Source organism: Heloderma suspectum, chromosome 3 (genome assembly GCF_057233095.1).
Source record: "Heloderma suspectum isolate Gila_16-S chromosome 3, 16-S_ref, whole genome shotgun sequence".
Lineage (NCBI taxonomy): Eukaryota > Metazoa > Chordata > Lepidosauria > Squamata > Helodermatidae > Heloderma > Heloderma suspectum.
Genome location: NC_139460.1, coordinates 107255077 through 107282395, shown reverse-complemented (window position 1 = coordinate 107282395; position 27319 = coordinate 107255077). Strand labels below are relative to the sequence as shown.

Sequence of the window (27319 nt, the reverse complement as noted above, 5' to 3'; positions counted from 1 at the left end):
AGAAGAGGCAACAGATCAGTAGCAAAGCACAATTCTTTTTATGTAGAAGGTTCTAAATTTCAATCCCCAATACCTCCACACCTAAAAAAGGATCTCAGGTATTAAAAATCTCAGGTATGTCAGAGTAAAAAGAATTAAGCTGGAGATGAACCACTGATCTGACTCGTTATCACTGTACATACTATATGTACTTTTTTAGGTTTGTTGCTATTAAGAAAATAAGGTTTCATATATTAAAAAGTTAGACCATCCCTTGTATCTTTTTGTCTTAGCATTAGTATAAACATTAACAGTGGTAAGACTTCTGTCATTACCACTCTCTCATGTCTACTACGTTTCCAACCGAGTATTTGTACTGTAATGCACAATGCAAGTATGCAAGAGCATACTTGTTTATTCAAGGAAATGTAAGTGTTTGCATTTTTACTGATCATAGGCTCCAAGCAACTTCTCACCTTTAAGCTCCTATAATATCAGCCTAAGACTATTCTACACATACGTTGTGTGCAACAGAGTAGGTAGGCGTTGTGAATTTAAAAAAAAACTTTCCTCCCTCATTTACAAATGATTAAATTCATATTCACATCAAACAGTTTACATCATTTGATATCAAATACTCACGAGGCAAGCAAAATAAGGACTTTAGTACCTGCTAGCAGATCTCCAACTTCAGAACTTAATGTATGGAGGCTAACTCCACAGTACTGTGTAAATGCAGTTGGAAACAAATGTGGCTGAATGCACTTCCACTTCTGAAGTTCTTGTTTTCTCAGTTAAGAAAATTTAGCTGCATAACAGAATTTAAGAACTGAGTTTTCATATGAAAACTGTTGTAGTATATTAGTTAATGGCAATAAACTGTCCTTGGTTAAAATAGAGAATGCAAGATACAACACTAAGGAGACACAAACCCAATCTAAAATGTAAATATTGATAGGATTATATTAGTCTTTACCGAATTTTTTAGGTGCACCACTCCCACTCACACTGGAAATGCTCATTTTATTGGTTTCTCCAATTTGTTAATTTCAGATAGAGATTTTCAAAACTCGACATTAATCTCATTTATACACCCAACTCTTTACACAGTTGTACCTGATATGGATGGAATTCAAGATTAAAATCGACTATTCTTTAAGCATAAGATTTTTTGTGATGTAAAAATATTCTAAATGAGTTGGATCCAAGTTTGCCCTTCCATGAACAGAAGGGATCCTTCTATTCATGGAAGGAACCAAGATCCAGGGGAGGCTCCCCCTGCACCCCCCTGGGCCACCTCCCAAGCTCTGGAGCTGCTTTTCAGAAAGCACAGGGGGAAGGAAAAATCAAGGAAAATCATCTCTACCCACCCACATTACAAGAGAACAGTGCACATCTTTCAAATTAATAACTTAAATTTGGTGCCACCTAGTGTTTTAACTTCAGCATTACCACTACCAAATACAGAATAGCAGTTCAAACGTACATAATTTTTTAAAATTTATTTTCTCTCTGCTATGGCAAGTTTATCTGTGAAAGGAAATTTTGTATCAAAACCAGTATAAAAATAACATGCAACTAAAACTGAAAAAGCAGATTCAGGTATTATTAATTTTAATGAAGATGTCTACCCTTTCTATTATTCAAATCTTACAAGTTGACTTCAAGGAATACTAGGAAAAGACACTGCACTGGCAGATTGGACACTAACCTGAATGGGTATTTAATCAAAATCCATGATAAATATAGGGCAAGAATTTTTTTATTTTGAAAAACAGGTTTAGTGAAGTTTAGTGGTGAAAACAGTTAGAGCAAACATGGAAATTTATAGTAAGTGTATTTACACACTGATGTAAAAGTCTATGGTAAAGAGAAAAATAGTTGTAATATATCATTTAACTTTTGCGAGTCCAACATTATCTGTTTTTAAAGAAATATAAATACTTAAAAACATTGGGCTGAGATTGGTTTGCTGTAACTACAAATGCTGTGCAGTTTCAGTCTTCTTAAAGACAGGGACTTTAAAGCAAAATTCTTGAGGTGGAAAGTTGGAATGTATACCTCTCAGTTCCATTTAGATCTGTAAGTGAAAGAAAAGGTATATGAAAAGATCATGAAATAACTATAGTGTAATTACAATTTTACTAGTTCAGATAATAAATACTATGTAAAATAGAATCCATGATATTTGGTCTCTCGTCTCCCTGAACAACTCTTCTCAGTTTGAAAGAAACTGCCCTTGTATGATGTGGATTATTCTGTCTTGCTGATAGCAATGTTCTGGAAGTGCTTAACTTTGCCTTGACTGCAGCCTAAGACCTTCTGACAAGTTTCCATTTCTATGCCTGAAAAAAGCTTTAATCTTTCTACTTGGCTAGCAAATTTAATAAGGTTAATTTTCAGATACTTAAATACAAACCCCTGAGATCGGAAGCATATAGACCTATCCGTTCATGCACAGAAATGGCTTTCTGGTCAATTGTTTGGGCAGTAGGACACCTCCAAGTAAGCCACTGAACAAGTGACAAGCTCAGTGTTTTACAAAAGCATTTGCTAACGTGCCTGGGACAAGGCTGTGGTTGTTGTTTTAATCCTGGCAAGTAAGAATGCCAAGAGGCAATCTTGCTTGGCCACGGTGAGAGTTTAGCTAAGCTCTGGGCAAGTGACACAAGCCCAAGACATTGTTGCATTACTAGAACTGCAGAGGGGAGCAATGAGCCCTGACCCCCATCCAGCCCCAAAGATGGGTGGAAGCCAGTGATTTCTTTAGATTCTGTAATTGTGGAAGTGCAAGCAGAGAGCCAAAACAAATCTTTGCCTCCCCTCTCTCACTCTGAGCTGCAGGGGAAGCATAGAGGTGCACTGGCTTGTCTCTGAGCCTATCTGGATATAGGTATGCCTCCTCCACTGTTTGCTGGAGGGGGGTGGCAGAGGCATGTTTACTTGTCACTGACCTGATGCTGCACTTTAGAGATGCAGCGCAAAGCCATGGAACAGACTCTGTGCCTTGGGACAGGGGCATGCCCAGGCAGCCACGAAGTATTCATTGGCCACACGGCCACCCAAAGGTTTGTGAATGTGACATCCCATGTAAAATAAATGAGTCCAACTCCAATGGGAAAGGAAAAACCTGGAGCACACGTCTTGCGTGGAGGGAAACATGTTCTGGCACAAATGAAATCAATGGGCTTCAGCATGCGCCTAATTACAGAAAGCTGATGACAGCAAAAAAGACATTTCACACCAACTCCCTCAAAATGAATTAATGGGGGAGGGGGACAGCACGCGCCAGCTGAATTGAATTACTGCTGAATGGGAGTTGGGAAAAACCAGGCCTGGTTTTTGTGAGAGGGAATCTGTATTTTCTAGTAATTTATGGTTTACTTTCTAGGAAGACTAGGCAGTGTTTATTCAAAAAACGAGACATGCAGGGACCCAAACATATAGGGGGACCAATGCCATCTGTACCATATGTCTGCCTCCTTAATACTGTGTGGGGAGGGGAGAATATGGAAGGTTATACTTGCTCAGTGGAAAGGCTCTCCGCAAATACTTCAGGTACTTTTACCATATTCCTGCTGGATAAATCCTGGCTACCAAGCTCAGATACAATTTTTGGACCCCAAGGCAAGCTTTAGAGTTAGAAACTGCAAAGTTTTAGCATACTGCCCCTTTGAACAGCTATATTAATAGTAAGGTTAATAGTTTCCAGGTACTTACATCATCAATGTCTTCATCATCATCTCCAATATCATCAAACTGGATTTCATCATCATCACCAGGCCCAAATGTATCAGTTTCATTAATTTTAGCTAAAGAAAGATTTAAACAAATTAGAAGCACATTTCAACAGATGTTTTACTACATTTTTCTCTCCTTCATCAGAACAACCTGATTTGTTCTGAGAAATTCTTACCATGTTCTGGAAGTTCTCCATAAGCCTTCAGACTTCTGGCTTCATCTGCATTGTACTTTAGAATGACATCAGCCTTGTTATCCTAAATCATATTGTTATTAGTAAATAGTATTTCAGAAGAATTTCATCTTGTTAAAAACGTACTTTGTCTGAACATTTAAAATACTTTTACCTTAGAGACCAATTTATTCTTACATGCTTTCGCTTGGAAGGTTCTACTTTACCAGATACATGCACTTCTCAATAATGTATTATTATTATTATCATCATCATCATCTGTTGTACTGTAGCAGGTAAAAGACTGAACTATGTACCAAGGAGCTTGACTTTCATTATTAGGTAATGCAAGGGAAGCCCACACTTTCTCAGGCCTGCTTCCTGGCACATATGAAAAATACTGAGAATGTGAACCCCTTTTGACTCTCAAAAAGCACTATACGAATGCCATGTATTTGACACAGCCTAGCTGTGTCAAAATTTGGTAATTTACTAACTTTGATGGAGTTCAGTCCCTCCATTCCTTCTTTTCCCATTTACCTTCAGCATGTAGGAATGGGCAGCAGGGAAGTCTGTGCTATTCATTCCTACCTTCCCAGTGGTGAAACAAGCATCTCCTCACCCCTGCCCTCTGCACAGCTCAGGTAGGTAGGTATATTGATGTTTATGGCACAGTGGCAGCTAGGCGATACTGCACCACCCAGTATTCTTACCAGAAATACAACCACAGCTCAGAATCTCACATATACATACTACTACTTACCTTGAAGCTGAACTCAAGCAAGCACAGGGCAGGAAGGGAGAATGAAGAGGCAGACATTTCACTAGTGGAAAAGAAGTGTTTCATACAGGTCTCTCCCACCCTGCCTTCACTACCCAATAAACCTTCACTGAAGTCACTTCCACTGTTTTTCTAGTATATGGCCACTGGGGCTAGGAGCCATTGATACCATCCTTGCCCAACACAACCCATGTCTTTGCCAAGACAGAAGCTGCTTGGATAATTCCAGGGAGAAGAGTTGAGATTTGGGGGGGGGGGGGAGCCAGCTTCCCATTTTTCAGCCTTTACTGTCTGGTCTGAGATGCAGCATTCAGAAATGTTTTGAAATCCAAAGTTATCAAAGTTCAGTAACTCGGCCTTTAAACAAAGCATGCTTCAGGATATATTCCACACATTTTAGTTTTTCCTTTCCCTTTTCTGTAAGACACCATTTGGGATAGGTAGATTTATAAAACAGATTCAAAAGAGGGAGCAAGAATATTTGTGTTTCTCATATTCACACCCTCTATAGAAAGGAAAGGTTTTATTCAGAATAAAACATCACTGACTCAACCAGTGCCTGGGAACCCTTTTGTTACAAAAAATCCAAACGTAAGATAGTTACCTGGTAGTCTCTTAAACCCACCAATATGATATCTGATGTATTTATCCAAACCTAAAATTCAAACAAACAATTGAAAAATTCAATGTCCTGAGCTTCTTCCTCAATTGCAATCTAATATTTAGAAAAGATCGTAAGATTTTCTGAACTTCAAAAAAGTTCAGAATTCTTTTCCTCAAAGCATGTCAGCCACCCCAAACATTTGCCATTAATTTCATATAGATCCATAATGTTAGTGAATCCAGCATGCCTTACTACTGCACAACTAAAGTTATCTGAAGATTTCTAAGCTAATGATGGATTTGTCTTAAGAAAGATAGCAGGGCTGACCATTAAGAACACATCCTAGCTTGGATGCTACAGAATTCAATTACCTGTTCAACCGCTGAGCATGGAGTGGCATTAAGCACCATACTGCTGAAATAGGTTCAAAGCTTAATTCACATAACATACTAAAAGTTGCAGTGCCCAACTGGATGCAAAAGTTTTTTTAAAAAATTCCAAGTTGTTACTGAAAATTACTGAAAAGTAACATTTATCTCTGCTTCTATGGGTGAAATGGTTCTCTTTAAATACAAAAAATAGCTATTTAAACATTCAAACATTTAATAGGGCCATTTGTGTCTCTTTCAGACATCAATGATCATTCACAACAAAAACAAAAAACCTCTGCCACTTCTACAGCTAATCTCGTAAGTTTCTTTTGCTATATCAGCATCAATATCTGTTGATGTTAACAGTCTCTGTCATGATCTTCTGGCAAAGTCACATGCTTTGTTTGGGCACAAGACACTGTCAAGCATGCCCCATGCCAATAATAGCTAATGTGGGTAGAAATGAATAAAGAACAGAGAGTGCGCACTCCACCACAAGTTTTCTGCCACCCTAAATGCTTGACGATGTCTTGCACCCAGAACCACTGGACCAGATGTAATGCTATGCCATCTCATAGAGGACACTGTCCTGGAGGTGTGAGCATCTGATTTGGGGTGGTGCAATGCTTAGTTTGGGATGCACATCCTCAGTTCCTTACTCATTTCTAAATACACTGGCTATTATTGGCATGGGAGTGCCATGTCTGACAGTGTCTTGCAACCAACCAAATGTTGGTGCCAATACATTCTATGCCATAAAGGACACTCTCCTGAAGGTAAGGGTATATGATCTGAAGTAACCCAAAGCTTATCGTGGGACGCATAATACAAGTTCCTTATTCATTTCTATATATAGTGGCTATTATTGGTACTGGGGTGTCATTATTGCCAGTGTCTTGTGCTGTTAATGGGTCACTTTCTGTTTAGTTGGAGTAAGGCCCCTCTGCTTCTCAAAGCCTGGAAAGAGGCCTCAACAACCTTATGGAGATTCTAAATATACTACAGGAAAGCGAACTGCAGTGCCCTGAGTGGTCAGCCCTATCACCCTGTAATAAAACCTGGGAAAAACCTTCTGCATCAAGTGGGACATTACAGGTTTTAGTACACTGTTTCTCATGCTAGTCTGATTGTTGTTTGAAAAAGTAAATTCTTTTGCAGTTACTTTAAACTTCTCATGTATTTTTCCTAACTTTACTGGACTATATGAAGACTTCACATGATTTGTTGTTGTGCAACCTGGAACAGGGAAACCACAAGGAAAAAGAAGTAGCACTGCATAACCAAGATGCCACCTCCAAGGCCCAGACAACAGAAAAATGAGGGGCTATTATTTAAAAGTTAGAAAAAATTGCATCATCACAAGACTGCACTACCTCAGCAGCAGGGATGTCTCTTACTGCTACAGTGTGTCTGCAGTGCTAGGATAGTGTAGCTTCAGTACAGTTACTTAGCAAGGAAAAGAGAAGGGATTGAAGCAGATGTGAGAAAAGTCAGAATGGTTTATATTTTTCTAGATATACTCAGTAGACCAGGTCAGAGAGAACAAATGGTGGTGGTGTCAGCCAAGGATGTTTTGGAACAGTTGACAGAAGGTGAGGAGAGTGCAGCAACAGGGTCCAAAATATAGTAATGCCAAACCCATCTTCTAGGTTAGTCCTCAACGAACCAGGGTACCAAGCATGATTTTATAGAAATATCACTAAATAAATTGTCATTGGAAACCATTTACTCAAGTAAACAACCTTCAAGTGATTAGTTTGCTTCAATTACACACTTCATTTCAGCAAGTACAGGCTTTTGGAACCAATGGTGGGAAATATGCATAGCTGACAGTAGGTTTTTAATTTTAAGTTTTATATACCCGAGTGGCTTTAACATACCTTTTTTCTCAACTTTCCTCTGATATGACATAACCTTTTTACGCCATCAAAACATAATGCTTCCAGTCTGCCATTCCCCAACATCTTGATAACTTGGGCATACTCTGGAAGAGATGGTACAACAGTTAAGTTTTGACAGTTATATAGAAGAACCAAAATATATTTACAGTTACAACTTATATTTTGCTCAAGTAAAAATATTTTGAGCTACTGAATCAACCAGAGGCAGAATCTCAGGTTTTTAATAGATACATGTTAAATCTAAACACAAAAATGGATCCAGTCAGCAAAAATACATGTCTCAATGCAAGATAGCTATAGTCACTACTACTGCATTCCTAGATCCACCGACTGATCCACCTTTCAAGTCCAGATAAAGCAAGACAACTTCAGATATGTTTTGGGTCTTGGGGCCTTTTACAATATGATATATCAGAACATAATTTGGCCTGAGGAGTTATCAGTATGCTCATCACACCCAATGTGCATGTTCTCTCTCTCATTTATATGAGGTCCTAGGAAGGTAGTGGAAATCCTGAACTATTGCCTGTTAGCTGTAAGGGACTGGACAATCAAACTAAATTCAGATAAGACAGAAGTACTGCTGGTTGGTAGCCCTTCTGCTCCAGGATTAGGGAGCAGCCTGTTCTGGACACAATTATACTCCCTAAAGGATTAGGTACTCCTTGATCCTGAAATCTTTCAGAATCTCAGGTTGAAACAGCGGCAATTACCAGCTTCAGCTGGCTCACCAGCTACAGCCTTCTCAGGATTAAGTTAGACCTCACCACAGCCTTTCATGCCAAGTTACCACCAAGCTTGATTACTCTAACACACTGGCCTAGTTTACACATAATGACAACCCAAAGTATGGCTTGTCATTACATGTGAACCCTGCACTATGGTTTAACTCTGGGCTGCTAACCATGAACAACTCAGGAAGAGAACCCATGGTTTGTTGTTGGGTTGTGAAGTCTGGGCTGTTCATGGTTAACAACTAATACTTAAACTATAGTGCAAGGTTCACATGTAATGACAACGCACGATTCAACGATAATCTATGATTCAACCCGTACTCTGTGTTGTCGTTATGTATGAACCAGGTAATTCTTCCTGAGGTTGCCCCTAAAAAGCATTCATAAACTTCAAGTGGTACAAAGTGCTGCAGCCAAGATGATGGCCAGTCTGAAATGGTCAGAACATATTACTCCAACCTTGTGTGATTTGCATCTTACCCATCTGTTTACCCTTATGTCATTTCCGTCCTTGCCCATCTCATCTCTTTAATAGATGAGTACAGAACCTGAGCAAGAGGGCCTGAGAGGTCATTCTCTTCTATCTGTGCCAATCAATGGGTTCAGAGGCCTTGCTCCAGGTATCTTTACCAAATGAGGAAAGATGGATGTCTATTAGGAGCACCTCTTTTTTGGTAGTGGCACCAACATTGTGGAATGCGTTCTCCAAGGAACCCCAGATGCTACTTGGCTTTACACAGCAGGCAAAAACCTGACTCTCTTGTAAAATGTTTGAGCCACCTGACTACTGTTTTTTTTATTTTATTATTATTATTATTATTAAATTTATTAATCGCCCATCTGGCTGGTCACCCAGCCACTCTGGGCAATGTACAGCGTATAATGAAACAGTTTAAAACAATAACATTCTACAATAAAAACTTTTTCTAAAATACCCTAACCCACCCCAAATGCTTGCCTGAACAACCACGTGTTTAATGCATGGCGGAAGCTCATTAAAGAGGGGGCATGGCGGAGTTCCCTAGGGAGGGAGTTCCACAGAGTGGGGGCAACCACAGAAAAGGCCCTCTCCCTCGTCCCCACCAGTCTAGCTGTCCTGGCCGATGGGACAGAGAGAAGGCCATCCGAGGCTGGTCTTGTTGAGCGGCCTATCTGGTGTTGCTGGAGGTGCTCCTTAAGATAGGCTGGGCCGGAACCATATAGGGTTTTAAAGGTCAAAACCAACACCTTGAATTTGGCCGGAAAACAACTGGTAGCCAGTGCAACTCCTTCAGCACTGGAGTGATGTGATCCCGCCAGTGGCTGCCTTTAATCAGGAAAGCCGCCACGTTCTGTACCAGCTGCAGTTTCCGAACCGTCTTCAAGGGTAACCCCATGTAGAGCGCATTACAGTAGCCTAAACAAGAGGAGACCAGGGCATGTACTACCGATGGGAGCAGATGGTCGGGAAGGAAGGGGCGCAGCCGCCGTATCAGATGGAGTTGATACAGCACTGCCCGGCTCACAGCTGACACCTGAGCCTCCATGGACAGCTGGGAGTCCAAAATGACCCCCAGGCTGCGGACCTGGTCTTTCAAGGGTAGCCGTACCCCATTCAACACCAGGTCAACATCCCCCAGCCTCCTCTTGTCTCCCACCAAAGATACCTCGGTCTTGTCAGGGTTCAGCTTCAGCTTATTCCTCCCCATCCAGCCACTCACCGTCTCCAGACATTTGGACAGGGATTCTACGGCCAACCTTGGTGAAAATTTGAACGAGAGGTAGAGCTGCGTGTCATCCGCATATTGATGACACCGCACCCCAAACCTCCTGATGATAGCCCCCAGCAGCTTCACATAGATGTTAAATAGCATCAGTGAGAGGATGGAACCCTGTGGCACCCCACAAGTGAGTGGCCATGGGTCCGAAACCTCTTCTCCCAGCGCTACCCTCTGGTACCTGCCAGAGAAGAAGGACTGGAACCACCGCAATACGCAATACGCAAAACCAATGCCCAACCCCTCCAGGCAGTCCAGGAGGATACCGTGGTCAACGGTATCGAAAGCCGCTGAGAGGTCGAGGAGAACAAGGAAGGAGCATTCACCCCTAACCAGAGCCCTCCTCATATCATCCACCAAGGCGACCAAGGCCATTTCTGTCCCATGCCCAAGCCTGAAGCCCAACTGAAATGGGTCTAGATAATCACTTTCTTCCAAATGTGCCTTCAATTGCATCGCCACCACCCGCTCAATCACCTTGCCCAAAAATGGCAGATTTGAGACTGGGCGAAAGTTGTTCAGAACTTGAGGATCCAAGGGGGGCTTCTTTAAGAGCGGTCTTATCACTGCCTCCTTGAGGGCTGATGGCATCACTCCCTCCTCAAGGGAGGCGTTCACCACCACCCTGATCCCTCACCCAGTCTCTCTCTGCAGCCCATAATGAGCCAAGATGGGCAAGGATCAAGTAAGCAGGTGGTCGGCCGTACCGATGAAAGCACCTTGTCCACTTCATCAGGAGGAAGAAGCTGGAACCGATCCCACAAAACCTGTTTGCCACAGGCCACCTCTTGCTCACTAACTGTATCCACAGCATGCAGAGTAACACTCCTAATCTGATCAATTTTATCTGCAAAGTGCCTTGCCAAGGCCTCACAGGAGGCCTTAGAATGCTCCAGTGGTTCAGGAGCCACAGGACCGACCAGGCTCCGGACCACTTGGAACAGCGTCCTGGGACAGCACTCTGCGGACGCGATAGAGGCAGCATAATATTCCTTTTTTGCTGCCTTCACCGCCACGTGATAGGCTAAAGATACAGCTCTAGCCTGTGTCTGATTGTCTTTGGAGCGAGACTTCGGCCACCGGCGCTCTAGCCGTCTCACCTCCTGTTTCAGAGCTTGTAACCACAGATTAAACCATGGTGCAGTCCGAGCCCTGTTCAGGGGGAGAGGGCGTTTCGGAGCCACCTGATCTAATGCCCCAGTGACTGCGGCATTCCAGCCACCCATCAGGGTCTCGACCAAGTGGCTGTTGGCGTGCCCCAGAAAATCCCCAAGCGCATTCAAGAATCCATTCGGATCCATAAGACGCCTGGGGCGGGCCATTTTAATGGGTCCTCCACCCCTGCGGAGGGGTTGTGGAAACGAGAAGTCTAACGTCACCAGACAGTGATCAGACCATGACAAGGGGGTGGTGGTGGATATACCTCCGACTTCCAGATCACTCCCTGCATCTCCAGAAACAAACACAAGGTCTAGTGCATGACCAGCTACATGGGTGGGCCCAGTTAGAATATGGTGCAGCTCCCAGGAAGCCATGGTCTCCATGAAGTCCCGAGGTGCTCCTGTGAGGATGGCCTCCGAATGTACGTTGAAGTCCCCCAACACCAATAAGTTAGGGGACTGTACACGCACATCAGAGACCACCTCAAGCACCTCAGCCAGGGAGTCAGTCTTGCAGCAGGGTGGACAGTACACGAGCAGAATCCCCAGACTGCCATTCGGGCCCAACCTCCAGTACATGCACTCAGCAACCTTGGTCTCCTGGAGAGGGGGTCTGGTGAAGACCAAGGACTCTCGGTAGATAACAGCCACTCCCCCTCCCCGATCCCCAGCCCTTGGCTGCTGTGCATACGAAAATCCGACTGGACACATGGCTGCAAGGGTTGGAGCAGCAGCCTCGGTCAGCCAGGTCTCCATAATACATGCCAGGTCTGCACCCTCATCCAGGATCATGTCATGGATGAGGGAGGTTTTCTGGGTAACATATCTGGCATTGCAGAGCAGCAAATGAAGGCCAGAAGATGGAGTCATGCCTCCCCCAGCCATCCTTTGGCACTGGACAGGCCCAGAGCAGGGGACAGATACTACACATCTCTCTCTTGTTCCCCTTACCTGGCATGGCCTGCCCCTAGCACTCCGCCAGCGCCTGCTGCCCAGCCTCGGTATGTTCTGGCCCCCTGCTATATGGGGGCTGTTATATATCAAAATACTGTTTGATTGTTTTCATTTTTGGCTTCACTCTGTTGACTGCTAGTTCCTTACCAAAGTTTTTTTATTTTTTTTATGTTTATATTCTGAATGTTGTTACTGTTTTTACAAAGTAGTTTGTTATATTATTTTAGGATATTAATTGTTCGTCTGACTTGTACCTCACCTTTCTACCAAAAAAGGCATTCAAGGATATGAATTGTTAGTTGCCATGGGTTGCCCTCAGAGAAAAACGGCAGGATATACATTTGTAAAATAAATAATAGAAAGAAAGAAAAAAGCAGGCTACTGGCATATCAAGATAAAAGGAATATAAGGTTCAATCTCAAACCTGAGGCAGCTATCCCAGTCAGTTTGCTCAGTCACCACCTTATTGGTTTTAGCTGGAGCAGAATTAGTCCTTACTGTGAAGCACTGCAGAGATCTGTTAGACCCCAGAAGTAAATTTTAATATAGGGCAGGCTTCCCCAACCTGGTGCCCTCCAGATGTTTTGGATAAGCCAGTTGATAAAACATCAACTTTTATCAGCCCCAGTCAGCATGGCCAATGGTCAGGAATGTTGGGAGCTGAAGTCCAAAAATATGTGAAGTGCACCACATTGGGGAAGGCTGCCATAGGGGCTGCTCCAGATTGGTTTTATCTTGACACAGGATTTAACACTCACATGTACAAATTTCAAACACTGATTTCTAATTTGCAATGTTCATCTGAAAAAACAAATTCCTATTAGGCTATTGGGGTTCACTGGACCCCTTCCACTACATTTACTACGTATTTCACCCAGGCATTTAGTGATTCCTGTTTTGCATTCTTTTCTGTTTTCTTATCCAGGGCTTCTTGATATCCCAATGAGGAATTTAACATTACGAGATCCCATGTAACCCGGGAGTGTGTGTTAGACTTGTTTTTAGAATGCAATACCAATATAACCTATGTTTATCTTAAACTGGAGTCATTTTGAAATCAATCATTAACTTTATTCCCAGCTGGGACTTTAAAAGGAGCCCACTGGTTCCCAATATCAGATTGATACTGTTTAAAAAGTGTGCTAGACCAAAACAGATCTCTCTGGAGAGGCTCAGGTATGCAATATCAACATTTTCCCCAAATTCTTCCATCCCACCCGTCCTCGATTCTTGTATCATATATTCTGATCTGTTCCCTCCATTTTCCTTGTTGCTTCTTTCTATTTTACACAGCAGTTTTCTTTATGATAAGAGTACATGAGTACATGAAGTACATGTACTTCACATCTGAGTGAAATCTGGACAGGCCTGTCTTTGTCAATACAACCTTCCCTAATTAAGGGGAGCCACAAATATGTCTCTCCATAACTCACCACAGTTTTAAGCACTCAAAATAATATTAACTGCTCAATGTTATTTATGCATACAGTGGAAAAAAGATGAAATTCTCTCTCTCACCTTGTCCATCTTCTTTGAACACCAGTTCTCTTTTTTCTGATTCATTCTCATTCTTGCCTCGCCTTCTGTTTTTACCTCCCTTACCTAAATTGCAAGAAAGAATGGTTAACCAAAATTTGAAATCCTGCATGAAAACCAGTCTTGACAAAATCAGTGGAATCTTTGGCAGGACCCCCCCCCCCCAACCACCCTTCTGCACTTTTCCCATACAGTTTGAAAGTACTGTAGTACAGTAGATTACCATCCAATACAAAAAGCATAGAGGTGGGTTAAGCCAATTTAGAACTCCAAAGATGCTCCAAGTGTTGGCACTAAAGGTAGCAGTTGCTATGAGCTATTTTCACTAAAATCCTTCAACATAAATTTTAAGTTAACTCTGGGTTGTTTAACCTGTAATTAACCCAAGGTGCCCATGCAAACTGAGATGGTTCACACAATGCTAAACCATGGTTTATGAATAGAAAGGGGCCTGAACAAAGCCTCAGGCTCACATGCTCCTGTTTCCTCCTCTTGCGTGGCCAGGAGGAGGAATAAAACAGGATTTAGTTTCGATAGTGTTATGATCTCAATGAATATCTTAATTTTGTTTTGATTTGTTGAGACTTTTTCCCAGTTAACACTTAACATAACAGATAACTTTATATGTTCTAACAGGAGGTAAAGCAACACACCTCATCCAAATCTAGTGTAAGCTAATATACAGTATATAATTTACTTCAGAAGTTTGTTTGTTTTTAACTTTATATAGAAGTGTGATTTGTGCCAAAAAAGACAAGTTCATACCAGATACATTAAAGTTTACACCTGTTCTGAAACACTTGCAAATGCTATGTAGAAATACATGTAGAAATGAACGTGCCTCAAAATTATACTGCCAGAAGACCAAACCAAAAGCAAACACATACCCTCCATGTTTTCAGTATGCATAACTACTACTGATGTGTATCAGACTTGTACTTTGGTGGGATTTATTGTACATAATAATATGCCCCCTCCTGCTGCCACTGGACCAATACTTTGCAATTGCGTATGTGCATACGTATATGTAGTATTTAAGAAGTTCTAGTACCAAGCCAATTTCTATGACTCATCACAAAACGTACTATTGGTTTACTTGTATGAAATAAGCTTGGGAAACATTTACACCAGTACTTTATTCTATGTACTAGGGGAAAATATATTTTGAAGTTCAGAATCTAACATTAACATTCTGAAGTTATTTAATTAACTGATTAACGCTATCCATCCTGAGGATTTGGTCAGGCAACAACCAAAAAACAAGGATGAGATAGTCGCTAAACAATTATTCCACAGCACATAAACTATGGAACTAACTGCCACAAGACATAGTGATGGCCACCAATCTGGATGGCTTTAAAAGGGGATTGGACAAATTCACGAAGAATAAGGGTATCGATGGCTATATGTTACCTCCAGTATCAGAGCTGGTATGCCTATGTACAGCAGATGCTGGGGAACATGGGTGGGAGGGTGCTATTGCAGTCACGCGCTGCTTGTGGGCTTCCCGCAGGCAGCTGGGTGGCCACTGTGTGAACAGAATGCCTGACTAGATGGACCCTTGGTCTGATCCAGCATGGCTCTTCCTATGTTCGCATTTCCAAATTTAATTTTCTACGGGTGCAATTCTACGCATATTTAGACCGAGAAAAGTCCTACAACTCCAAGCATTCCCCAGCCAGCATTTATAGGGCTTTCCCCGTCTAAGAATACATAGGACTGTGCCCTTGCTGCATTTCTATACTGCTTTTCCGAACAGGGAGGGGACGGGGCGCCCGCGGCTCCTCACAAGGCGACAGGGCTTGAACGAGCAAAGCAGAAAGGCGGCGGCAGCGAACTTTAAACCCAACCGACAGCCGGGCCGGGCGGCGGCGGCGGCGCTCAGCCAGCCCCAAACGACAGCGGGAGAGAAGCGGCGGAGGTGGAGAAGCGGGGGGGGGCGCCACCCCGTGTCGGCGGAGACCAAGCTGGGAGGGGCGCGCAGGCCTCACCTTTATTCTTCGGCATGGCTGCTTAGCGGGCGCGGCGGCGGCACAGGCGAGCGGAGGGAAGAGGGCCCTTCTCACGCGCCCGGTCGAGGTGCGGGGGAGAGGAGAGGACGCGACGCAGTGACGCGCTTCTCGCGACAGCAGAGGCGTGCAGCGCAGGCCCCGCCGAGAGGGAACGAGGAAGGAAGCCTCCCCCTCGCCGTCGTCTGCCCCAGAATGCGCTTCGCCTGCGCAAGTTCCGCCCGCGGCGCGGGAGGCGCTTCTGCAGCGCCCGCTCCTGGCGGGAGGAACCGCGCCCCGGAGGCGCGGTGCGTGCCGGGGACGCGCGCGCGCGAACGCCACGGGGGGGGGCGGAGAGTGGCGCGCCCCCCTCGCCTGCTCGTGTCGGCGCGGTGCTTCGCGTGCCCCTGCTCAGCCCCACTGAATTCAATGGAGCGTCCACTCGAGTAAGTGTGCGTACGGCTGCAGCCTGATTCCCCATCGTAGGGCGCGATCCTGTGCAAGCTTGGGCAGGAAAAAAGCCCTACAACTCCCAGCCCTGCCCCGCTGGCTGAGGGATACCGGGAGCTGTAGGCTTGTTCCCCCCCCCCCCGGCCTAAACATGCGTAGGATCCCGCCCTGAGACGGTGAATTCACAGCGCCCGTCCTGCGTCCAGTAGTTTGCTCGAAAAGAACTGCCCCTGGACTCAAAGGAGCGTACGCTCAATTAAGTGTGCGTGGGATTGCAGCATGATCAGTTACTGTTTACAAGAAAAGGGGGGTTTACACGTGCTAAATAAATATATACGCTTCTATCCCGCGCCCTTTCATCAAACCAGCTCAAGCCGCGTTTGCTCTGTCTCCAGCCTGAAGCAAAAGACAAAAGTAGAGCACATAAGTAAAAAAGAAACATGATGGGTTTTTATACGTAAAGCTGGAGATTATTTTTAGGTGGTGTGGCAGGTTAAAAAAAAAGGCAATAGAAACCAAATTGGGTAGTAGAACCTAATGAGTGGAGGGAATGCAACCGTGAAAAGTCCCATCTTTGGGTGATAGAAAATAATCTTCATCCAGTTTAAGGATCCTTCCACAATATAAAAACTGCTGTTTCTGTCTACTTCTTTGTTCCACCTGACAGGGATCTTTTAAGGCTAGAGATAAAAAATGGGGGATGAGCCATGTGCATTTCAGCAATTCTAACTACAATCTACGGATGAAGCACCTAATTGAGCCTGATCCCCTTAAGCGCACAATACTATCGATTGTGCCCTCGATGATCAGAAGCCTCCGAACTTGGAGGCTTCCAATCATCCAATGCAGAGCAGGAGGAGCGGTGGAGGCGCAATCCTACGGCCCCACATATTTCACTAGATAGGCATAGGCATCTTAGCAACAGCGCTTCAGAGGGGAAGGAAGGAGGCTGGAAGAGGCTCAGGTTAACTCCTGGCCTCTCCAGTCTCCCACCAGAATGCACCCTTTTCCCAGGGTTGATTTTCCGACCTTGGTTCTTTCTGTGCCAGGAATGAGAGGTCAGGGGAGTGGGACAAGATTTCCAACTCCCCTTCCTGAGATCAGAGCACTGTTTCCAACCACAGAGTGGGGAATCCCAGGATCCTATAGCCCCCCAATGTCTAGGGGCCATAGGATTGCACCCTAAGTAGCTCCTCCTATGCTCTACTTTAAGATTTCAGGTGGACAGCTCCTAGTGATATCATTCAAAAGGCATTGTGCATCTATTCCATGGTTTCATCGTTAACAGAATTTTTCTGTTAAAAAAAGATGGAAGAAGTGGTGGGTTAGAAATGTAAGATGTTGTCTAGACCCTATATAAAATTCTGGTTTTGAGCTAGAGCAATTGAAGAATAAAAGCCTTGTCTGGAAGCATCCTAAAGGCAGACTTTATGGCAACATCAAGACAACTTTTCTTTTCTCTCTGCCAGCTTTGCTTAACATCAATTCTGATTAACAATTCTTGAGAAATTTTGCTCATTATTTTGTGTCATTTTGGTTGGTCCTCATAAAAATATTACCCAGCCCTGGTTTTTTCTATGTCTTCTGTTCATAGATGTGGAGAAAATAGGCAGGTTCCTTGTGCAGGCAGCCAGGTCCGCTGGTCCCGGTATACGTGCAGCCCCTACTGCTGGTGGCCACAATGTAGCACTCATGGGGGCAAGCCCCCAAACAAGCAAAAATGCTAGTTTCTGGAAGGGGTGCAATCTGTCCCTTCCAGACACAAGCATTTCTGCTCATTTGGGGGCTTGCCCCCAGAAATACTACATCATGCCTGCCAGCAGTAGGGAGTACATTTGCATCAGGACTAGTGGGCCTGGCCACCTGCACAAGGGCACAATTGTATCCTGCTCATTATGCTAGCTTTCTGGCAACAAGAAACATTTTAAACAGGTTTGACATCCTAGATCAGTAGTTTTCAAATGCTGCTGCTTCAGGAGCAGCTGATTTGTCTGCAAGGAATGTGTGTGTGGAAAAGGATTGGAGGGCCTCTTGTAGGGCCAATCAGTTCAGAGGGAGCTAGTAACAGGCCTAAAGGGCACTGCTGGGGAGAAAGTCGATCAGGAAAGTAGACCAAAAGTAGAGCTTTGGGCGATTTGCAATAGATCAGCAAAGCTTGTTGACTCCCCATTATTTAACAAGAGCAACAAAATGACATTATCACCTAACTTAGGCTGATAAAATTGAGAAACCTTTGGATAACCAGGAGTAGACTTTTGTACGAAGCGCAGTTCAGTCCTGGCGTGGAAAAACAAATCCCTGGGCTCAGAATGTGTTCTTTAATTCTAAGTATGTCTTTTGCTCTGGTTGGAGGTTTGGGGTTCTACTAAAAAAAATGAAGTGAAGAAATGGCTAGCTTGAGATCTGCTTACCCACCTAACTCTATCCTGTGACTGCAGATCAGAGAGGGAGATTGGCAAAGCTTTTCCACCATTTATCTTACTGAGAAACCCTAGGGCAGTATCCAAATGTGTCATTCCGCTAGCACAAGTGACATTGCACTAATGGAAACTAGGTTCTGAACGATGCAGAAGATGAGAATCCAACTCAAGTTACGTTTGCGCAGCCTTTTGCTCAAACTGTTGCACAAGCGTAATGCACAAGCGCTTGCACAACATAAAGGTTTGGCAGAGTTCCACTAGCATTATTTGAGTTTGCAGAATGATGCTGTTGGATACTGCCCATTGTGTCCTGCATCACTATTTTAAAACCACTGTTCTAGATAAAGAACAGCCTTGTCACTCAATAGAAGCAAAAAGCAATGGGATAGCAAAAAAGGATGTTTTATTCAACAAAAATAGTTCCAGCGGATCTATATGTTGTCCAAAACGCATTGGAACTATTCATTTTGTTGAATAAAACATTTTCTCTACCTCATTGCTTTTTGGCATCACCTGTGGGGTTTCCCATTTTGTTTGCTTCCGTTACATTGCAGCAAAGGGACACCTCAGAGACCAGCTGGCTCATCAACAGCACAAAATTCTAATATGTAGGTCTATTTTAAATGTTATGTCAGCAATGTATAGCTGGGTACCAAAAATGGTTTCCATGTGGGTGGGGCTCCATGTATCTATTGTTACATTTCCCAACTATAAGTTGTATGGTACAAGTGCTATTGCATGATCCCCCCCACCCCCGTGCCACAATGTACAGCATTTGGGGGGCGGGGGCAGAAACTTATGGAAAAATCAGGCACTTGGCTCAGTGTTAGTGCTGGGAAATATGTAGCCCCCCTCCTGTGAAATCAGGGTGTTGTCTGACTGTCATGCTGTTTAATTAAGCCTAACTAAACTTCATATCTTAAATTAAAATCTTCTGAAATATTTGAGGAACGAGTGCAGGAGCTGGTGAAAGGAAAGTATTTTTCACCAACATATGCATTCTACTTAGGATTAAAAAAACCAAAACAGACCAGATACAAAAGTGTGTGTTTTTTTTTTAATCCGGTACATTTTTTTAAAGTCATTTGTTGATTTGACAAATTGGCATGGAGGAGTGCCTAAAGAGAAACTCGGAAAAACACCAGTCATGCTTGGCGTCAGCATACAATATGGTCAAGTAAATGCCCAGAGGGCCCACTGCAGCTGACTTTTTACATTTCAGGAAAGAATGTAGGCCCGGCCCTGAAAAAACAAGCACGAAGCAAGGCGGCTGCAGCCACCACTACTTACATTATCCCAATGCCTCTGGGCCCCACTCTCAACATACAGTATGTTGCGGCCCTGAGACACCCTGGGGAAATTAAGGTGGCAACTATTGCTGCTGCCTCACCCAGGCCTGCTGTTCTCAGAGCTGGGCTGAGTGAGTACTGGCGGTTGATGTTGTGTCGCTGGCCATTCCTGCTGCTGTCCACCCCTCTGTCCCTTGGTAAGCTTGCTTTGAGGGTGGTGCTTGGTCGTGGTGGTGGTCATGACATCAGTGCATGTGTAACATGTTTCCTGAGTGCCTTTTTTAAAAACGTCAGTTTAAGTTCAGTATTGGAGTGGAACAAATTATCAACGTGCTACCATTATTTGTATTTTGCTTTCCCCATGACTATGAAAGGGAGTGGCATCTGCCTGTCATTTGCACAGCAGCTGAAACCACGAGCTGCAGCACAATCTGATACACTCAGGGTTCCAGTTGCATATCAGTTAAGATCCCTGTAGTATATGCAGATTTTTATGCTACAAAACTATAACAATCTAGGAACAACACTGACTAAGCAATATACTTAGGAGAAATGAGTGATTACTTGATAAACACACATTCATGTCTTTCAAAGTTTATTTGCTGTATAAATTCAGTTTCTTTTGAAGACTACAAAACCTGCCTTTTGACAAGGATACAAGCAATAATATCTTTCCAGGCTCATTTGTGGTTATGTCTGGAACAATTCTGATTACACATATACAGTATTTTTTAAAAACATACATAGCTCTCAATAAAACAATTAAAAGTATTCAGTTCTTTCAGCCTTTTTACCAGCATTTCAGTTCTGTGATGCTAATAAAAGCATCTGACAGGTGATATTTTAATTTTCTACTCTAAAGGTACAGCACAGTTAAAGCCCTGTTACTGTACCCTAGACTTGCATGCCATGCTGAGGAAGTCAATATAAAGAGTGATTGTACAGAACTGTAGAAAAATATTTTCTGATATTTTAAAAAATCTCTTAAGTAGAACACCCCCCCCCCAACCTTCACTAAAACTGTAAAATAATTACATCCCTCATGAGTGCACTTTCCCTTTGATTAGGTCAGAAGTATTAAGATAAAGCTAATCATATACATCACTTCCATGAGTTCAAAGCCATTCATTACTGCTTACCAAAGATTTACATGCCTTAAAGCCTTCCTTTTCATTATCAGAAAAGCAGTGCTTTAGTTGATCTACTACATTTACAATAACAAAAAACCTAAATACACTTATTTCCTTATGCCCTGATTTGGTATTTAAAACTCAGTTTTAAATATGTCACTTGTTTACTCTTTACTAGATAGCGAATTTAAGAAGGGCTACTGTAGCAAATCTCAGTTTTCCTCTGCTCAGATGTAGAAAATGTAACGGATCATTTATTTTGCTTTGCTAGCCATCTAACTGCAATTCTCAAATCTTTCTTCCTTTCCAGTTTATCTCACTTTTCATGCCTTATAGAAAGAAAGTAGAGTAACAGTGTTTCAGGATGTCAAAACCAAGCTCTAGCTTCCCATGTCAGTCAGTACAGTGCTTATGTGAGGAGAGTCATGCTGCCTGACATCTTTTCATGGGTTGCTTGTTTGGCCCTGGACAGTTGCTTCATATTACCAGAGATAACAGGATAATAAAATTACTTCTGTCTATCAGATGACAGTAAATTCTGAATATCCTGTTTATAGTGGGGAATAAGAAAATGAGAGGTTTTAAAGTTTTATATAAAACTGTCTCAGGGTCCTAAAAATTAAAAATGGTAATAATTAAGTGTTCTGATTTAAAGGTGCCAAGACTGAATCTAAGTAGGCACAGTTACGAATACACAGGAAACATGAACTGGTTGTCTGAGGGTAAGTGAAGACCAATTAAAGGGTTAAATAAAAGAGGTGGGATCTTTTCCTAGTAACTTCTTTCTTTCTAAATTATGCTTCAGAAATCATGGATAAGTCAGCAGTCCTAAACATTCTAAAGTTATTCTTTAACCATTTCTCATGGTATCTATTTTAAAGTAAACTAGTTTTAACATCAGTTTCAATTGTAAGCATATGATTTATTTGAATATTTTGGTTTTTCTATGACAATAGGCATTGTTGACACTAATATTTCAGGACACAGGAGAGGTGAGCCAAGACAAAGCAGTGTGGCTGGTTGCTCTTTTCAGACACTGCAAAATCATATTCTTTTTCAGCTCAAAATTATATTTTGTTGTACTTTCTGATATAGTAACTTGGTTTAAATGTTTAATAAAGCTGTCCCCACCCCACCAAGGAAAGTTGGTGAAGGGGAAGAGAACATTTTAACAGGTTTTTAAGCATTCAGGCAGTCTAAACATTTCCTGGTGTTATGCTTAAATATCTTCCAGCAATATAACTGGTCTGCTGTGAACATATCTGTGTGTAAAATGAGGCCAACTGAACTGGTGGTTTCTTATTTTTTTATTTACAAGATTTATATGCCATTCTATAATAAGATTCCCGCATGGTAAATTTAATTATGTTTTGGTTAGTTATGGGATTGTTTTATAAAAAGTGAAAACAAAGCTGCCAGATCACTACCCATAGTGATCAAAAACAAAAGTGAAAACTGAAGCAGTGTTGCTATCTCGCACCTATAAAAACAAAAGTAAAAACTGAAGCAGTGTTGCTATCTTGCACCTATAAAAATCTTGTGCAATAAGTTACTCTTTGAAACACACTCAGTGACCACGTTCGCACAACACAGCAGGTTATCATGGGTTTAATAACCCACAATGAGCCAGTGTGGGCCAGGCACACGCATGGCCACTATTATAGGCTATGTCATGCGAACCTGGCCACAGTGGGTTATTAGAAGGTTTAACAACCCTCACATAACCCTCAATTAGTAATTGGGTTATGCAAGGGTTTTTTTAACCCTCAAATAACCCACAGTGGCCAGGTTCTCATAACACAGTGCAACCCCTGATCACTCTGATCCGTGAATGCATATTCAAAATGGCAGCTACACACACCACAGCTCATCGTTGGTTAAATAACCCACCATGGTCCAGCCATGTCATGTGAACCAGCACAATGAAGCATTGAAAATTCCATTCCATATTAATAGATGACTGCACAGCAAAGAAAAGCTGGACATAGACTTGTAAGTTCTGGAGTTTAGATATGTCTTGTTTGAAACAAGTCAAGATTATTGCTACAGAATGTTGACCAAGAAGCTAAAAAATACTATTAACGCAGAACTTAGGTAGATGAAGAAATGCTCACATTGGTGTATGGGAAAAGGGTATAAGCAGTAACTAGGGAAATACAATAAGAAACACTAGGCTGAAGGAATTCACAGTATTTTTCTAGGGTCAGATGCAAGTTTTCACTCCAAGAGGAGTTCTAAGACTTACAGCGCAATCCTATTGCATGTTTACTCAGAGATAAGTCCCACTGTGTTCATCAGAGCTTACTTCCTAGTAAGTCTGTTTAGGATTGCACCCTGAGTGATTTTGGACTAAAAATTGGCTGTCACAAAGCCACAAATGAACATAAGTCTGGATATGCTTGAATCTAACTGTGCAAACTTGTTTTGTAAACATAACATTCTTAAGGGAATAATTTAAACAAAGTCATGCCTCTTTGAGAGCAGTCTTATGTGAAAGAAGAATCTTCTATCTACAGAAGCAATATTATGGTTACTGATAGACCTAACAGCACAAGTGCAAAAGGACTAGTACTTTATAACATCTAATAAAATCCTTCAATGAGGAAGCAGTTCCTGAAAGACATCTTCCTTCACACTTTACACTAAAATAGTTTCCTATGAGATTATGAAATGAGTTACTAAAGCTGAGATCACAGAAGGTTGGAACAGCAGCTTATTACAAGAAATCAGTTCATTTGTCCAAGGTTTAAGATGTTAAGCATGTTACCCATTTCAGACTTATTTTTGGTTGCTCTTTATTAACAAGAGGACAAGGTCCTATAGCCTTATTTTACCTTGCTCCAGAATGAGAATTTTAAACTATTTGCAAAAATGTCGGAACCTTAGTCAACAGCTGCAAGCATTTCAGCATCCTTGCCAAATTTAAGATATGATAGCCATGTTCCAAATACAACTGGCCCATCTATGACAACACTGAATAAGGGTAACCTTGGAGGAAGTGATATGCTTGTTTCCTTTGGGTTGATTTTAAGTTGTGTGTTTGTAGAAAACAAAATAAGACCTCCATCTAAAAAAAATATTCAGCTTTTTTAGCTTGTCTCTTTACATCTGTTTATGTAGCTATAAATGGCATTATAAAAAGGTTCAGAGGAATTTGTGCTGATAAACTAGTAGTTGACAAATATTATAGGTAGGGATGAAGCTCTAGGGTCAAAGAGGTAAAATTGTAGTCTATTTAAAACCTCTGGTTAAAAATAAGAGAGAGAAAAAGAAAGGTTTGGGGTAAATGTAGACCAAACTTCTGAAACTCAACCAAGAAAATGTGGATGGTTCATTCTTTGCACAGAATACTCCAAATCACATGAAGAAATAATGGATGTTTACTGCCCAGATATTGAAATACTACCAGATCAATATGAAGTGGCCAGAAAAATCATCACCATGAGTCACAGCTGTCCTTTTAAGTTGATGTCACAGTTAGAGAAGCTCAACCATTTTGGATTTGTCATTGCAATGAAGACTGCAGACAACTGTGGAAAATTCACTTTAAAAGATTTTCAAGCATGATAGAAGAAAACTGAATTTCAGAACACCAAAATCCAACCAACAGTAAGAAACAGTAGTAAGTTAAAGGCCCCTGGGTGGCTAAGATAGCGGTTTCTGAGGGAAATACAAGCAAAGGCATAATTGCAAACTATTCTGTAGCAAAAAGGGGGGGGGTTAAAGCGCCAGTTATAAATAAATACTATGATAAACCTGAAACAATAAAACCAAAAGAATTGCATGAGCTTGTAAGAAAAAAGCATGAGGTAAAGCAGTGGATGGTACTACAAATAAATCTGAAGTAAGAGGAAGACTAAGCATATCATGGGAGTCAGCAATCAAAGGGAAGGTAAGCATCTGATAAAAGCAAAAAGGTAATACATGTTGCCTCTTTTGCTTCTATTTTCTTTAACACACTGAATTGAGACTAAATTATTGGCAAAATACAAGACCAGGGAGAAATATTATTACTATTACATAAAGAATACTTTCTTTGGCAGAACTCTGGGATTATCCATCAAAATTATATTGTTCTTCAGTACACTGTACTTTTCAGTAAATACAATTTCAATATTTCCCAGAAAACAAGAATCCCAACACAATTCAAACTGGTAACAAGTTGGGCACACAGACCTTTTCCCTCTTTCCCAAGAAAATGATAAAAACAAAGCTCAGAAATAGGTGCCATTATGTTAATTGAACCTTACTCTTTAGTATGTTTGTTTAGGACTGCAGCCTTAGATCCTTATTGTACACTATAAACAAGGGTGCCAGTCTACAGACCAGCAATGCCAATTGAAAAGCCCAAACCTGACAGCAGGACCACTAGGAATAGGTTGAAGACATTGGGCACATTTCATTCTGCTTCTGATTGCAGTTTGAAAATCATCCGAGTGGAATAGGCCCGCTATTAGTATTTTCCTGGCCACAAGAAATTTTGCTAGCATGGTCATTACTGCACAATGCACTACTTTAGTTTTAAACATTGTATTTCCCCACACTATTGCTGTTTAGCACTGTGCAAGAGGAACTCATATTCTTAAAGCAGCAAAGTTAAAAGAACAACCAGTTATAACTCAAAATAACTGAAGTGAAGTGAAACTATTTTGCCAAGGATGCCAAAGATGAATCCTGCCCTGGAGATGTACAGGCAATTTCTTTTTGCTTCAGTACAGAACCAATTGTACATGTGTAATGGTGAGAAACCTAGTATACCATTAAATGTTATAACAGGTCTAGTTTCCCATTATGTCTAACAATGACTGGGTTCAGATAGCCATGGCACCTGCGGGCATCAAGTTGCATATCCTGCTCAGGGGTTGTCAGGTCGTGTGAATCCGGTGAGTGTGGGTTATGCGAGGGTTGAATAACCCTCGCATAACCCTAAAATAGACCATGGGTTATGTCAGATTCGTTTAACTTTCACATCACCCACACTTGCTGGGTATGCATGACATGACAACCACTGAGTGGGGATTGTATATTCAAAATGGCAGCTGCACACACCCCGCATGTGCCACAGCCTCGCCGTGGAAAATAACCCACAGTGGGTTGTCAATGTCATGTGAACAGCCCCACTGTATCTGTGGGGAGACATAGGCAAAGAAAAACACATTCACAGATTTACATTCAATAGCTGTTTAACAGTCAAGCTGTTTTAGAGATGTCCAACCATACTGATTAACCACTTTTAATCAGATTTAATTGTCAAATTAATTAGTCTAAATAGAAGGCATGTAAAAGGAAACAGTACAGAAGTGTACTGTTCTAAAAAGTTTAGAAAAACATATAAAATGCTGGATGGCACAAATTATACAGTGCTAATATAAACATATTATTTAAGCTAAGTGCTTAACATAGATTGTCCATCCATACATGTAATGAAGAATATTTTAAAGGGAGAAGAAACATTCCCTATAAAAATAATGCTATATGGTGCAGAGTGCTTTATTCAGTGTATTTAATGTGACAGAAGAGGTGTCCGTAATTCTACATTATCTCCACGAATAGTTCATTTTCCATTGATTCCACTCTATATTCCATCTGAAGGGCAATGTTTTGCCATCAATAAGTTTAAAGGAAGAAAAGATGAAAGCAGGAGCAGCAGTATAATAGGTACCAGCTGGAACAGTGTGCTTGCAAGTATCTTGGATATGTGCTACCTGTTGCCATGATTTGTGCTATCATCTTATTATGGTACCAAATGTTTCAGCTGAGGTCACTTCACAGGGCAGTTGAGGTAATTTTTTTGACACCTCTTCGTTGAGCAAGGGTAGAACGGCCTACTGGCTCTAAAACTGGTGACTGATTGCGATTCAATGCCGAGTATGTAGCAGCCATGGCACCCTAAAAATATAAGGATTTAAAAATAATTGTCATCTGTATATTGCCAATACAATCATACATTTAATTTTTGTGACCCACCCAGAGAGCTTTATTACATAGAAATGTAATGAAGAAAATATAAACATAAATAAATGGCTAGGAGTACTTTGATTTTAAACAAATAATTATTTTTAATAATGTGGAAGCTCACTATTCTGCACATACCAAACCATTATCCCTAATTTATATGTCTACATTGCAACATTTCTCTAATTTTATTTTGTGAAATTTTGGTTCATCTCACGCATAGTGGCCAGGTACACACATAACAATGGTTAGATAAGGAGTGCCCCACAGAGTTGCATACCTCTCTTCCCCTCTTGCAGAGCTAACTTTGGTTAGAAGTATATATGCACTGATATTAACAGTGACCACAGTTTTCAGCCATGCTTAAAAGTGCGCAAACTATGGTTTGGGTGTACTA

The 27319-nt window shown here is 41.8% G+C and overlaps 2 protein-coding genes and 1 long non-coding RNA gene across 5 annotated transcripts in view; 1 reads left to right on the top strand and 2 right to left on the bottom strand.

Annotated features, from left to right (window-relative positions):
- Positions 1-1723: 1723 nt before the first annotated feature.
- Positions 1724-15891, bottom strand: EIF1AX (eukaryotic translation initiation factor 1A X-linked). Its single transcript, XM_084844042.1, has 7 exons — positions 15682-15891; positions 13673-13756; positions 7529-7632; positions 5278-5328; positions 3896-3977; positions 3700-3791; positions 1724-2059 (listed from the first exon to the last, which is right to left on the bottom strand). The coding sequence occupies exons 1-7, from the start codon at positions 15695-15697 to the stop codon at positions 2054-2056; spliced, it is 435 nt and encodes a 144-aa protein (XP_084700168.1). The 5' UTR covers positions 15698-15891; the 3' UTR covers positions 1724-2053.
- LOC146350034 (uncharacterized) overlaps positions 15871-27319 on the top strand; it is a 26132-nt gene continuing 14683 nt past the window's right edge. Inside the window, exons 1-2 of one of the 2 annotated variants that reach the window (XR_014789169.1) lie at positions 15950-16124; positions 21623-21689. This is a non-coding gene — a long non-coding RNA (uncharacterized LOC146350034). Of the gene's footprint in view, positions 16125-21622; positions 21690-27319 lie in introns of both variants that reach the window. The other variant, XR_014789168.1, reaches the window with a different exon arrangement.
- RPS6KA3 (ribosomal protein S6 kinase A3) overlaps positions 20493-27319 on the bottom strand; it is a 62183-nt gene continuing 55356 nt past the window's right edge. For both annotated transcript variants that reach the window (XM_084844039.1, XM_084844040.1), the window contains exon 22: positions 20493-26856. In XM_084844039.1, the coding sequence (XP_084700165.1) occupies positions 26734-26856 (123 nt within the window). In that variant the 3' untranslated portion in view covers positions 20493-26733. The remainder of the gene's footprint in view (positions 26857-27319) is intronic.